Genomic DNA, 15,852 nt, shown 5'->3' on the forward strand with positions numbered 1-15,852 from the left:
CTGCCGAAGACACCCAGCAGGACGCCCCACCCGGTCACATTATACTGACAACGGGCGAACCAGTCGTCCCACTCCTAATTTGCTGAGCGTTAAGCAGGAGTAGAAACTACCATTTTTAAAGACTTTGGTATGTCTCGGCCAGGGGACAGAACCCAAAGCCTTCCCCTGCAGGTAGGGCGTAAGAATTGTACCTGCTGCCCCCAATTGCATGATCCTAAGAGGCGACTAAATTTGGGACCTTATCTCTTCTCTCCTTTCTAAATAACTTTCTTCTTCCTGATGTCTCCCTTGACAATGCCTCACTTTTGGCCATTTGTTGAGCGTACAATGTATATATAGCTCACTTGAAAAAAAATTAAGGGCAGGAAGGGAGTTTATTATACCTTGTCTTTATTGAACAGCGCGTCTGATTGGATGATACTGGTCACATGATTGGGTAATAAAACATCATGTCGCCCTCACACATTCAAGTTTCTTCAATCATATTTCCCTTATTCGGAGCCTCTCTAGAAAAATCAGCAAGAGCCACCACTACCTAGATCCAAATGACGGAAGCAGACGACAACGATGGCGCGTTAACCTGATCATCTCTACTGTTGTGTTACTGTTTTCGATTTTCTTTTTCGGCATAATGAAATATGTATTGCCCTTGCAGTAGGGAATCGCAATTTATTGTTTCTCCTCGATTAATCATGTTTTACTTGGGCTCAGCCCTCGTGAAACATAATTAACTTACGATAAAAAATTAATCGTGTATCCCTAGAGTAATGGCTATAAATGTATATTATAACTCTTCATTATGTTAGTTCTTCCGGTACATCCATCATTTCCTAAAACAACATTGAATACGGAATATGGAATTAGCATCCTTTAAAAAAAAAAACATAGTAAGTTTCTGTTTATGAAATGAATCACCTATGATCACATTACATCACACATACCACTTCTCTGTAATAAGCACCCAGGGTGCATGAAAAATTGATAACACAAAATAGGCAGTGTCAGTTGCTGAAAAGGCAAAATAACTGTCAGACACATTGCCAGGGAGAATTCTGGAATTGCATAGGTTGTTATATATATATACCCCTTTATCACAATTCTTTTTTAAATTTCCATGAGGGATCCCGACTGTGCATGCTCAGAGTTAGAGGCATAAATAAAATAAAACTTTTGAATGGCATCTTTGAAGCGGTTCTGTCAGATAAAATCATTGGATTTTAGAAAATGGGAATAGTTAAAGTCTCTGGTTGAAAATGCTCAATTTTTGGGTCCAGAACAGGGAGTCTCCCTCAAAAATAGGGAGAGTTGACATCTGTCTTGTCATTTTGCGAGACTGTTGTGTCTGTTATAAAGACCTAGTTCGTAGGTCGTCTCGAAGCAGTTCACAAATTATTATTCGTGGTTATCGAGCCTTTGCCGAGTAGAATGGAACAAGCGGAGTAAAGTATCTTGCTCAAAGATACAGCACAGTGCTGTGCTGTGACTCGAACCCGCAACCCTTTGGTCACGATCCCAGCATCCTACCACTAGACTGCCACGCCTCCTAATGCAGAGAGGTGCTTATTACGGCAAATATGGTATTTGAGATCCACAAACCCAATAATGATAAGTCAATATTCTTCCCATGCACTGTTGGTCAATTGTCAATAAACAGTACATTGTTGATCTAACGATACCATCAGTAGAAATCTTAAAAGGCTAAATGGGCCTGCATAACCCACATGTACCAGCTAGCAAAATAGTGTCTAGTGTGATTGATAATTTGAAAATACTTCCTAAATTGATTTTTCAAATATGATTACCAAACTTTCTGGATTGTATTACACAAACACAATATTATAATGCATCAGTCAGTAGATATCAACGTCACATCTAGTACAACTATTCCCTCCTCTGTAATTTGTTCGCCACAGATGCTGACTTCAAGAAGACATGATGTCAATATATCATCAGATTACATTTCATATTGCTGGTTCAATATCAGACACATAGGACCCAAGTCAAATGATATCAATACATGACTTAAAACAGCTGAACCTACAGCATTTAAAACTTTCATTTTGAATAAATGTGTGGCAGATTTAAATTGTACATATAGGATTACAGTCACCTTTTAGTTGGAGGGAATTTCCCTCTAGCTCAGTGGTAGAGCGTCCTACGAGGAAGTCTGGGAATCGTGGGTTCAATCTCCAGCGGAAGCACGCTTCTCTTTCCTGTGTCACTCAAGATGTACTACCGTTTAGAGAGTTACAATATTTTTGCTATACAGCATTAATATCTTCCACCAATGAGAAATAAGAAAGGTTGATAAGTATGATTACAACTCTCCAAGACTCTATAGATTACCAGGTATATATAAATATTTGTAATTTAACCTGGTATATTATTTGATGCAATAATACTACATGTACATATACACCTTCACATAAATCTTACCAGTATGAGTAACAATTTAGATTTGAATACATTGTACTTTTCGTCGGATATCCTTTTTCTAGCCGAGTGCTTGAACCTAAAGAATTCTGAAAAAACGTCTTCCAGACATCTTAAATATGATCTTCATCCCAGAGGATCCTTTTCATTGTGGGCGACATCATCTAAGTGTCAAACCTCAGAAACATACACTTTTCATCAATGACGTGATAGAAAATCTCTCCACTACAATTTACACGATATCAATGATGAGCCGATTTACACTAAAACATTCAAAACTTATCGTCGGCCGATTTTCACCTTTTATGCAACACCTTCTTTGTAATGTATTGACTACATTGTCTTTCAGAGTAATCATGTAGGCTTCTATTTGGAAATTGAAAGGTTTTTACAAATTTGAATTTTTATTTATAACAATATAAATTTAAATATCAGCCTCTTCTTTTCTGGTAGGAAGGAAATATTACGAATATACTGCAGAGAAAAAATAAGAGGTTTCAGGGTATTAATCTTTTAATGAATTTGTAAACACATGTAGTGAGCATTCCTTGGGGCTACAAGTCAACGAGATAGGATCCTTGAAAGGATTCCTATCCGGCTGCATTTTGTGGTTTTTCGTACATTTTGGATGTAACTGTAGCAGATATGGGCGAGGACACTTTCGTTGACAAGGTAGCTCTGTCGGTTACAGCGACAATATAACAATCTGAGGTCAAGGGTTCAAATCCCTTCTAGTCTCGATACTTTTTACTGGCAAAACACTGTCAATAACTATATTTTGTTTATTTCAATTTTTATATTTTTTTCACGATAGTCCCACAAGGTATGGTTTTCTTTTCAAATATGATTTATCAAAGCTTTAGTCATGCCGGAAAAAGCAGTTTCCAACGAATAATTTTTGTCAGTGGTACGGGCCTCCTTAATATCAACACACTTTTTTTTATAAAACTGCTTTTAATTCTATACAACAAAACCTGACTTAACCAGACCTTCTATAATATGAAAACCGGTATAATCTTAACTTATATCAAGGGACAAAGATTATATGCATTTATGTAACGCTGTATAATCTGGACTATAATAAAGGAACATAATTATAATAATAAAATAATTTGAGGTTCTCATATACTGCTTTATCACAACCTTGTTCGTAGGTCGTATCAAAGCGGTTCACAAATTATTATCCGTGGCTATAGGGCCTTTGCAACCAGCCAATACTTTTCTCAACTCCCTGGGGAGCATGTACAGCTGGTGCTGCCATTTCGGAGCTAACAGCTAGCATTCAACAATTCTAGCACTGCCCAACCACGTACTCATTTACAGCTGAGTAGACTGGAACAAGCGGAGTAAAGTATCTTGCTCAATTTAGATACAACAAAGGGCCGTGCCGTGACTCGAACCCACAACCCTTCGGTCACAAGCCCGGCATCCTACCACTAGACTACTGTGCCTCCTAATAGATAAAACATGCCGGCATGTATATGTAATATGAAAACCTGTATAATCTGGACTAATAACAAAGAACCAATCGTATATGCTTCTATGTAACCCTGTATAAACTAAAAAAAATGTATAAACCAGATCTATATCTTGGCCCTTCTGTTGCCCTTATATGCATAACCCTGTATAATTTGACAACCTGTCTTTAACAAACAAAATAAATTGTAATATCAATGTTTAAATCTGGTTTAGTCAAGTGCAAAACACACTCTCTGTTTATTGGGTCGGCTTAGTAAATTACAGCATTAAAATTAGCCCCATGACAATACTTATTTTCCCCTTTCTGATGGCCAGATAGATCCTCAGGGCTTAAAAACGAGTATCAAATTTTAAAAATGGTAAAAATATATATATGTCATGTATAGCAATACCAATCTGTAGTCCTTTTGAACCATTCACTCCTAATTTTGTAATTTAAATCAAGATGAAAATATGAGAGTAGTCCTGTGATTCTCATTGATTAATTCTGAAGAAAATTGAAAAATACAATATACATATATTCTTTTTCCACATAATGGTTGTGAAGCCATTTCTAAACCAATTTTTACAAATATTTTTAAGACAAAACATATAAAATGCAGTATTTAGTTTCTTATAATAACTAAAACCTTGTTTTTACCACCAAATTTACAAATGACAGGTAGTTGAACATATTTCTAAACTTTTGTGATTCACATTTGATATGCAATTATTAAACCGGCAACATGAATATGTTAACATGTATTGAATTCACTGGAATTACAAAACCGTTAAAAAATAAAGTCCAATTATAAGGAGAAACAACATTTAATTCTGTCATTTGTGCCAAAAATTTAATCAAAATCACCAAGAAATGGCTTCACAAAAATTATTCTAAAAATGTTAATTTACTATATAAATATACAGTAATTCTTTACCTTTGCGGGATTGCCTACTTGCTGGAAGTTCTACACATTTCGTAAAGAACTTTTAAAAAGAAATCATATTTGCATATCAATTTGTCATATTCTTCTACTTTCAAATGAAATGTAAATTATTTTTTTCACTCTTTTTCATTGTCTTAAATAACAAAAGTCCAAAAATATACAAACTAATTATCACGGAGTGATAAAATTTATCCTAAAATATTTATATCCTTGGTAAAATTGTATAAAATTTTGTTGCATCATCTGACATCGTCATAATTATGAACTTGAACAGGATGTTATCGTATCTGCATGCATGCATGCAAGGGGAATTGCCTTTTGCACAATTAATAAATCAGAGTATTTTTCAATTGTGGTTTAAAAAAAATTAACATGATAATGACAAGAGTTAATGCAGTAAAGATTCATAACAACTTTTTTTTTAAACATTTATTTACTTCACTACTTTAACCAATAGGAGACTGTTAAGAATGTCTTTATTTCCCCTCCTTACATGACGTAGTAATTAAATACACAACAGTCAACTACAGTAAAATTGGTGAAATTTCCTCATATCTAATAAGCACATTTCTCACTAGCATGATATATAGTATCACACTTAAATAGTCTTCCCATTTTGGAAGGAGACCCAAGATTTTTCAACTTAATTCTCTTTCCAATTTTTCAAATTCAGCAGAAACCCCTTCATCTTGCATTTTCTTTAGGTTTATTTAATTCATTGGTAAAAATACACAAAACATTTTAAACCATAACATTTTAAAGTGCTATGTTGTCAAACAGGGGTCGTTTAAGAAATGTTTGAACATTTCAGTTGACCTTTTACATTAATAGCAATTTTTAAAGTGAAATAACATTTTTCCCTGAAAATTGAAGGGTCAAAAACCCTTGTTAAATAGACATGTCCTTTCAAATCCAATTGTCAAATTATAAGCCCAATTGAATTTGGAGAGTCAAAAATATACTGTTAAAGTTCTAATGAAAGGCCTTCATTTTTCATTTGATTTTTTGCACCAGTTTCTTCCAAAAGAAAACAAATGATTTATTGTAAAAGTGATTTTTGTAAAATAAAAATAAGGCCAATCCTGAACACCATTTTCAAAATGTTATATATAAGACATGATACAGTTGGCACTCAAAATTTAGATGAGTCCCAGAGGAAAATCATGAGGTCAAAACTTTAATATCCCAAAAACTTTCTACTGAACTAATAATTGATAATATTAGGATTAAGTCTATTTTGTAAATTTATTTTTTAAGAAGAAAAAAAGGAAATAAATCAATTTACATTATTTTTTAAAGTCAATATTAAAAACAACTATGTATATGTCAAATTCATTGTTTTTGTTAATCTGTATATATTTTACCTCACTGTAAACAAATTAGTCATTGATAGGATTTCACAATTTTAATTTAAATGTATTTCACAAAAATGTGTACGGAATAACGGATAATGTCAACAAATTACAACAAAATTCCATAGCTTACAACGTGTACCCAAATGACCCATGACGTTTCAACCAATTACAGAAAAAAACCTGTAGGACGGTATATTTATTTTATGAAGCAACACTGTGTGTTGACCGTAATGTCGTGTATGAATGAGTAAGTCTGGATCTCCTAAATGTCCCAACGTCAGGATCACATATCGCCCCCATTATATACATACTACAGGGCTAATTAAATAAGGTCACCCATATCCTCACTATAACATGCTAATCAATTAAATTATAAACGCTGATGAAAAACAACGTACACATCATATTTGTACGTGAAAAACAACGATAATAACAACGTTAAATAAATCTGTTAGAGTTAAAGATGAATTAAAGATAGAATAACGACGATATAAAGTTGTTATCATCATCAAAAATAAACACGACGAGTTGACAAGTGGGGCATGCTAAAGGACCTAGCCGTCACGCTCGTATTAGGTCTATATAGACACGCCGAAAACAACTTTGACAACTCGCTCCGCATACTTTAGATAAAAAGTTGAACTTACCTAACTCGGCATGTAGAATCTGCTCATCGGCCAAGACATCCATAGGATACGATTCTGTCTGATGTCTTTTGTTTTTATTGTAAATCCATCGAATACACAACAGTCTCTCACATACGTACAGTCCGGTAAAATACTTTGCACTTTATACTCTGACGTCACGACACATGACGAGGTTTTATGCGATTACCTCCCTTGGACCGGAGTGGAACAGGTGCCCGCTCTATGAACTATACTCATAACGATTTTCTTAATTGAATAATGGTGTAATCAGATTTTTCTGACAACTTCTTTGATTTTTACTGTTGTACTTAAGCGTTGGAAGGTTTGCTTTAAGACCTATACAAAGTTGTAATGAGAATCGATGTTGGTTAAATAATTTGTTTTTCAAGAATGAGCTTTAGTACCTTTGAATAATGTTGCATTCTTTTCCTGTTTTGTTTAAAAAAAATCTTTTATAAATTTCTCCAAAGACATGAAGAATTCATAAAAATGAAAATAAGAGAGAAAATAAAATAAAATACCTATGAATATACTTTATAAACCCAACGCTCCAGGTGAAAACGGCATTCGTAACTAATTGCAATAAAACTTGAGCAAATAAAAATCTGAACTGAACTGAACTTTTTCCATTAGTGTTATCATTTTGTAAGGGTCTCTTTTGATGCGCAGGATTCCGAAGAGTTTCTTAACCTTTTGGGCTTTGTGATAACTCTCCCCGCCCACGCCGAACTGGTCATGAACTCAAACAGGGAAGTATGCGTGCGTCCTATGACCTTTATAAAAAATGAAGAGGTCATCTTACATATGCTTTAACATTTTATCTCCTTTATTTTATTCAGTTATATGAATAACCGACTGATCAACACTATATGCAAGAGATCAATCTAAATTGATATTTATGGTATCACGAAATTTATTTTGGAAGTATTAATAACAGATACCTTCATATAACTGGCAGTGTCGGCCATACACTAGGACGTTCGGAAGAAAATATACGTATATGTATAAATATGTTTGTAGTTCTTGTCACACACAAATCTCACACATGTATGCATTTTTTATTAAAAAAAAACCCGGACGGTCGAGGTTGAAGTTAAAGATAGAATCCCGTCGATTTTTCGGAATGTTTCAGGAATATTATCACGTGTTCCGTGTTAATGTGATTGAATAAAATACTCAATTAGAGTAAGATATTTTAAACAAACTCATTATACACTGATCGTTGTTCACGCATCAAAAGCACACCCCATTGGTTGTACCTTATACCAGGGACATGCGGTTTCTTTGTCGCGTCTACTTCCATGCCTCTGCATGCACAGAAAACAAATGCATATATCTGGTTTATTTCGTCTTTGAAGGAAATAAGTACGAACACAGCCATACATTGCCTTATAGCTGAATAAACTATATAAATAGGATGACAGATATAGTTGTTTGACTATAAATGGTAGTTCTACGACACTTCGTTTAACGGGCCCAACCTTGATTCTCAGAAAAATGGAATGACTATTCAGGAACTTATCTTAAAAAATATTCCCCTTCGCTGTATATTAGAAAGAGTGGTCGGGTGGTGCAGTGGATAGCGCACTCGCCTTCACCACGGCGGCCTGGGTTCGATTCCCCGATCGGACGACAAAAGGTATGGAGTCACCTGCCCGACCACATGGGTTTTCTTCGAGTACTCCTGTTTCCTCCCACATTAAGACCCCGCGCGCCAACATCCGCGCCAGCAAGAGTGAACGTTTAGGTCGAAATAACGTGTTTCATAATTGTTGTAAAAGAAATAAAGTATACATCCTTTGAAACCAGAAAACTAACCAAGTTGTTTTGTATCGTTCAAAATATAAAGTAATTATAAGTATAATGAAAATTAGAGGGGAACCAATCTTTGAAAGTTTAGGTGTTCCGTCCTTGTTCGTCAAGATTATCTCTGTATTTATTTCGGCTGTATATTTATCTGGTCGCAAAACTCTTCATAGTTTACCCTTGCATTTTTGAGTGTGGCCATCATAAATAATGTCACTGTTCAGAGGTTACCGGCTAAGTGTGGTCAATATAATCACCGCCGCTAACAGGTTACCGTCCGTCAAGTGTGATGAATATAATCATCGCCGCTACCAGACTACCGGTCAAGTGTGGTGAATATAATCATCGCCGCCGATTTCAATCCGAATTTGACCTATTATCTTTAGCATTTTACATTAAGCATTGGCAATCTGCATTAAGCATTTGGCACGTTAATAAGTATTTCATATTCTACATTTCGTATTGCGTACTGGTCTTCCATACTAAATTGAAAGTAAGACATAAAAAAGTTTAACAGACAAATACGCATAAAATGTACAGATATTTAAGCAGATACACACCAACTGACGTACAGACAGATACATATCAACAACAGACGTACAGACAGATACATATCAACAACTGACGTACAGACAGATACATAACAACAACAGACGTACAGACAGATACATATCAACAACTGACGTACAGACAGATACATATCAACAACTGACGTACAAACAGCTACACATCAACAACTGACGAACAGACAGATACATATCAACAACTGAGTACAGACAGATCCATAACAATAACAGACGTACAGACAGATACATATCAACAACTGGCGTACAGACAGATACATATCCACAACTGGCGTACAGACAGATACAAAACAACAACTGGCGTACAGAGAGATACAAAACAACAACTGGCGTACAGACAGAGACATATCAACAACTGGCGTACAGACAGAGACAAAACAACAACTGGCGTACAGACAGATACACAACAACAACTGGCGTACAGACAGATACAAAACAACAACTGGCGGACAGACAGATACAAAACAACAACTGGCGTACAGAGAGATACAAAACAACAACTGGCGTACAGACAGATACATATCAACAACTGAATATTAGATGTCGTATTATGAATACGTTAATAATAATGAAGTACTCATCTTTTAAAGTCGATTTAGACTTGTTCCATGGCGAAATTCATAACTCTGACCATTCGCTTGTGGTCGACAAGGGCATTTCTATACAATTATACATATTGATGAATTAATTGTGATACTTGTCGACATCATCCCTCGATTACCAAACTTCAATCCATCGTTTAGTTCAAATACATTCTATTGCAATATAATTAAAATATGATTGGGCTCAAGTTACATCCATCCTTGAACGTTTGAAAAAAAGTCAAACGCTAATAAATTCAAGATAGCTTTCATGCAGACTTGACGATGATTCGCTAACTATTGGGGATGTTTTGATGATCTCCTTTTTTACGTAAAAGGATGTGCACTATTTGGTTACAAATAAACGTAACTGCTCCGTCTGGTCACAAGAAATGCTTCCCTGTTGTAGCGTATGACCGCCATTGTTGGAATGAACCAAGGTCATCAGACTCTTTGGATATTGGCAGGATATAAGTCTTGGGAAACGGAGTTCACATTATACAACATGTCTAAATAGACAGTAATTCCATAATAGTGCCTCTATCATCGTTCTTAAAAGTATCAATTTGTGTATCTGAAGTATTTTCAATAATCGAAAATAGGTTGGAATTCAAATAAAGCGGTCACCAGTGAAACCGCTGAACCTGGTCGTAATTGTTGAACATTGATTGGGGCCTGTCCTCTATTTACTGTCCCTAAAGAGGAGAAGGCTCAGAATTTTGGTACCTGCGTTTTTGATAAGTTTACGCAAACTTCATCAACAAAACCGAGCACATTTTCGGGGCGAAACTGGAAAAACACATCATGCATTAACACTCAGTATTACTCTCCTTCGGCATTGGTACCGCCCTTTTCTCTTCTCTTCCTGTAAACTACTTTTTCCTTCTTTTAAATTTCGAGTAGCCAAAACTTTTCCAACATGGCTGTCTTCTTTGTCTTCTTTCTGACTAAGAAACGTCTGCAAAAGGCATGCCTACGCATGCGCGATATCTGTGTAATCGGATTGGGGGAAATTGATTAGCTGTAAGAAGTCACGCCACTTTGACTGTCACCGGGATACATTTCGGGGGCGTGGTTTGTAAAACATATTGATTGGTTGTGTTTGATGGCGGGGCATACATGCACTGAAATTTACAAGATTTTATTTTTGATTATATCTTTTACTAATTTCTTTTTTTATATAATAAATATGGACCGTCCGTATCAATCATAAGAAAGGAAAGAAATAAAAAGTATCTTCTTCAAGTCTGGTTTTACTTGTTAATAATAAGTCTAAAAGCAGTTCCCAGAATACGGGAGATTGCTTCTAGGGCTAAGTAGCCTTTTCCCCAGCTATGGTCCCTCCCATACCGTTCCCCTCCTCCGGCGCTACGCGCCCCGGACGCTCTGTTATCATACACTCCGAAAAAAGAACTGCTACGCCACTGGTGTGGTCAATAAAATCATCGCCGCTTGAAGGTTACCGGTCAATTGTGGTCAATATAATCATCGCCGCTAACAGGTTACTAGTCAAGTGTGGTCAATATAATCATCACCGCTAACAGGTTACTGGTCAAGTGTGGTCAATATAATCATCGCAATTCACAGGTTACCGGTCAATTGTGGTCAATATAATCATCGCCGCTAACAGACTACCGGTCAAGTGTGGTCAATATAATCATCGCCGCTAACAGACTACCGGTCAAGTGTGGTCAATATAATCATCACCGCTTACAGGTAACTGGTCAAGTGCGGTCGATATAATCATCACCGCTAACAGGTTACTGGTCAAGTGTGGTCAATACAATCATCGCCACTTACAGGTTACCGGTCAAGTGTGGTCGATATAATCATCGCCGCTAACAGGTTACCGGTCAAGTGTGGTCGATATAGTCATCACCGCTAACAGGTAACTGGTCAAGTGTGGTCAATATAATCATCGCCACTTACAGGTTACCGGTCAAGTGTGGTCGATATAATCATCACCGCTAACAGGTTACCGGTCAAGTGTGGTCAATATAACCATCGCCGCTAACAGGTTACCGGTCAAGTGGGGTTAACATAACCCCGTCTCCTTGCGGTCATTGAGTTGAGAACTGAGAACCGATGGTCTGAGAAGAAACCAGAAACGAAATATTGTTCAGAATTTAGACACATTTTTTTTTTTTTATCACTGTCATGCATTTTATTTTACCTTTAAGTTATATATAATGGGATCTGACTCTATCTAGAATTAGACGTGTTTGTTTATTTTTTGTTTTGGTATTTACCTTCACGTTTATATGTAACTAAAATCGAATAATTGAAAACTGAATTGAACATCATTTTCCACTGAAAAAAAGCGATCTTTCTTAAGCATTCCTGCAAAGATTCGATTCAAACAGAAAAATTTACTCGTTCTCAAGGAAAATTATTTGACATTTTAACGAATTTCTTCAAGTATGAGGAAGTTATTCAAAGAGGTATAAGCCCTCAAGTGGTTTAAATTAAACACGTGTGATGTTATTGGGTTCACACACGCCCACTCACCCTTAAACACAGGTCCACTCACGCTTAAACACACGCTCACTCACCCTTAAACACACGCCCCCGCCTTAAACACATGCTCACTCACCCTTAAACACACGCCCACTCACCCTTAAACATACGCCCACTTACCCTTAAACACACGTCCACTCACCCTTAAACACACGTCCACTCACCCTTAAACATACGCCCACTTACCCTTAAACACACGCCCACTCACCCTTAAACACACGTCCACTCACCCTTAAACACACGTCCACTCACCCTCAAACACACGTCCACTCACCCTTAAACATACGCCCACTTACCCTTAAACCCACGCCCACTCACCCTTAAACACACGTCCACTCCCCCTTACACATACGCCCACTCACCCTTACACACACGTCCACTCACGATTAAACACACGCTCACTCACCCTTAAACACACGCCCACTCACCCTTAAACACACGCGCCGGTTCTTTGCAACGGGACACAGCTGGGGTCTGTACACCAGGTCGAAACTAACGGTATATTTACATTTTGGGCCTATTACGTACTATGGCTAATATGAATTGAAGGTTGTAAGGTATGGAGACAGGAGCACAGATGTGGATATATGTATGTATTTAATATGTGTTTGAAAAATACTCATTTAAACATTAAAATTGTATACGAAATGACCGTTCAGTCTAGTTGTACACTAGACATACGAGTTGTTTTCACGATTGTGTCAACAAAGAACCTATTGTATTCTTTCTGTATAGATAAACCTCAAACCGAAGGATGCAGCTTTGTTAAGGCCAAGCAAGCCAAATGTTGTGTTTCCTCCTTTGACTAACATAAGAAATAGGAATGGAAGAGAACAAACTATTCTACGTGGCAAAAGCATTTAACAAAAAGTTATATAAAAAGATAGTGTTTCAGGATTTAACCGTGTTTGTTAAAAAATAGGATTGTTATTAGAAAAATAAATAAAACGAAAACGGCTTGCAGAAAACAAACTATTTTATTTCGCAGAACATTTTACACATATCATATAAAGAGACAGTGTTTCCAGACTAAACCTTGACGGTCAAAAATTAAACTTGAAACTAATACCCATTAAACTTGCGACTAGCTCCTAAGATTTTATGAAGAATTTCCCAGCTGCATTTTACCACTAACTTACAAAATATACATCTCCTAGTTTGAAAACTTCGAGTCTCTAGAATCAGACACTCCAAGAGATCAAAATTATTAGAGTTTATTTTTATGTAAACAATTAAAAATTCTAGAGACGGAGACCAGTCTATGTAGCCAGTTACAAAGTCCTGTGTCCCGAGAAGGCGAGACAACAGCAAAATACAGGGGTTTTCTTCAACGTTGTAGTATTCCTTGATCCAAGTCCTGTGCTCTTGATATGCGTGTACGTATTTAGTAAAATAAAGGTCCCGTGTCCTTATTTTGTGTAGGCCCTGGTCTAGTGAGAACTTCCGGTTTCAGACACTCAACCAAGTGCTCCTTCAAAAAGAGGTGGTGATTCATTTTTTTGAGTAAAAGCATTTTTTTTAGATGGAACGTGATCCATTGATGAAAGAAATTGACATAAAAAGTGTATTTTTTTTTCTATTTTTCCTGGTACTAAAAAAATATTTAAGAATAATGAGTAATGTCATGATGACCAATCTTACTGTGGTAATATCTAATGCCAGCAAGAAGACATCTTACTGAAGGCCGTGTTTGACGTACTAACAGGCCAAACAAACCTTTGTATCATTTTCGAAACCCAAGCTTGGGTGTTGTTCTCGACATACATAATAATAATGTTCTATACACACCTGGAATATGCCATGACGAAATATTGAAGTCACCGTATTGCGTCCGTCTGAAAACTGTTACGGAATCCTATGTAACAAGAGAAAGAGAAATGCAACGGCCAGACCGGGGTTCGAACTCGGGACCCTACGAACTCTATACGGACGCTTTACCAATTCAGCTACCAAGTCATGTTTCGCTTCACCTGCCATCTCTTCAAAACAAGATAAAATCAATCGCTTGGCACCAGATCGCATTTGATTTCGGTGTAGCTCTTCTGTAATCTTCAAAGGACAGGTATCAGTCTAGCGGTTGGTAAGATAAGATAAGACAAATTTTATTTAAAGTCGGTGGGCATTTTAAAAACAAATAATATACGCTCTATGGAGCTTTTGACCGACATGGTCAGGGTTATTCCAATCAAATAACTAACCACGTGACTTTTGTTTTTGGTCATGTTATATTCCAGGGGTGCAAAGCAGATATGTGTATCGAGAGTTGAAACCCTTGGGTTTCGAAATAACTCTGCACATGCATCCTCGATACTCCAGGAGTTTACACTTACGCCATTGAAAGTTAGGTTTGGTTTCATTTTGTTTAACGTTCTATTTACTTATAAGGTCATTTAAGGACGTGCCTCCATGTGTGTTGTGTAAGCGTACAAGTGTGTATGTGTGCCGGAGACAGGATATGTTGGTGTATTTGCCGACTCTATAGTGCTACCTCACTGAAATACCATGCCGAAGGCACCAAGCACAGTTTTCCGCCCGGTCACATTATACTGACAACGGGTGACCCAGTTGTTGACATTTCCCTAAATGCTGAACGTTGAAAAAGTAATAACAACTACCATTTTTAAGGACTTTGGTATGTCCCGGCCTGGGGACAGAACCCATTGCCTTCCTCACCTGGACATACGTTCAAGTGAGGTGTAGCCCAAGCAAGGCAGTAGGAAACAAAGAGTAGCTAGAAGTAGAAAGATCCCCAATTCAAAGAGTATGCTATACTGGAGATTTGACAATCGACACCACATGCTGTCGTGATACAACACGAGTGTCAGAGAACATCGTAGATAAACTTGGCATGGGCAGATGAAGGAAGGAAAAAGTCACAAAGGGCCTTTTTTCTATGAAAATGTGAAGGCTGCGGTGAAAGAAAAACGAAATGAGCGGAGTGGTTTCTTATAGCCACAACGTGTAACTGGGAAATACGGGTGAAATTAGGGACTAGATAAGTTCCAGGTTTAGCGAAACTGGACTGGGTCGATCGTCGGCGACCAGGTAGCTCAATTGGAAGAACGTCCGTCTAGAGTTCGGAAGGTTCCCATGTTCGAATCCCGTAATGGCCGTTACATTTCTCTTTCTCCTGTTACACAAACAATATAAGCTCGAAGTTTGTTTTCCCATCTATTTGAAATCATATGTATGTTATAAATATGTTTGATTAATAAATAAGTTACTGTTTTATGCAAAATAAAGTGTGGTTTTTGACACAGAATGTGACAGTGGAACTAAACGTAACCCCCGGGAGGGGAAGGAAGAGATACAAGCACCAGTGCATGACATACAATTCTAGTCGTTGTTTCGGTACCTAAGTATAGAATGGTTCGTTACTACTTTTTTTTGTGTAAAGACGATTAATAATGAATAGTCTCATAAATCAGCAACACACATGAAACAAAAAGAAAACAAAGTTCAAAGTTGAAAAACATCTCGGTTACCGAAACGATCAAGTACCGGAACATTTGTGGCAGCATACG

At 36.9% G+C, this 15,852-nt stretch overlaps 1 protein-coding gene across 2 annotated transcripts in view; it reads right to left on the reverse strand.

The window, feature by feature from the left end:
• LOC110455248 (myelin regulatory factor-like) overlaps window positions 1-7,002 on the reverse strand; it is a 119,961-nt gene extending 112,959 nt beyond the window's left edge. Inside the window, exon 1 of one of the 2 annotated variants that reach the window (XM_021505252.1) lies at window positions 6,841-7,002. In XM_021505252.1, the coding sequence (XP_021360927.1) occupies window positions 6,841-6,883 (43 nt within the window). In that variant the 5' untranslated portion in view covers window positions 6,884-7,002. The remainder of the gene's footprint in view (window positions 1-6,840) is intronic. The other variant, XM_021505250.1, reaches the window with a different exon arrangement.
• Between the last annotated feature and the right edge of the window lie 8,850 nt (window positions 7,003-15,852).

This window comes from Mizuhopecten yessoensis, unplaced genomic scaffold, assembly GCF_002113885.1.
Source record: "Mizuhopecten yessoensis strain PY_sf001 unplaced genomic scaffold, ASM211388v2 scaffold8183, whole genome shotgun sequence".
Lineage (NCBI taxonomy): Eukaryota > Metazoa > Mollusca > Bivalvia > Pectinida > Pectinidae > Mizuhopecten > Mizuhopecten yessoensis.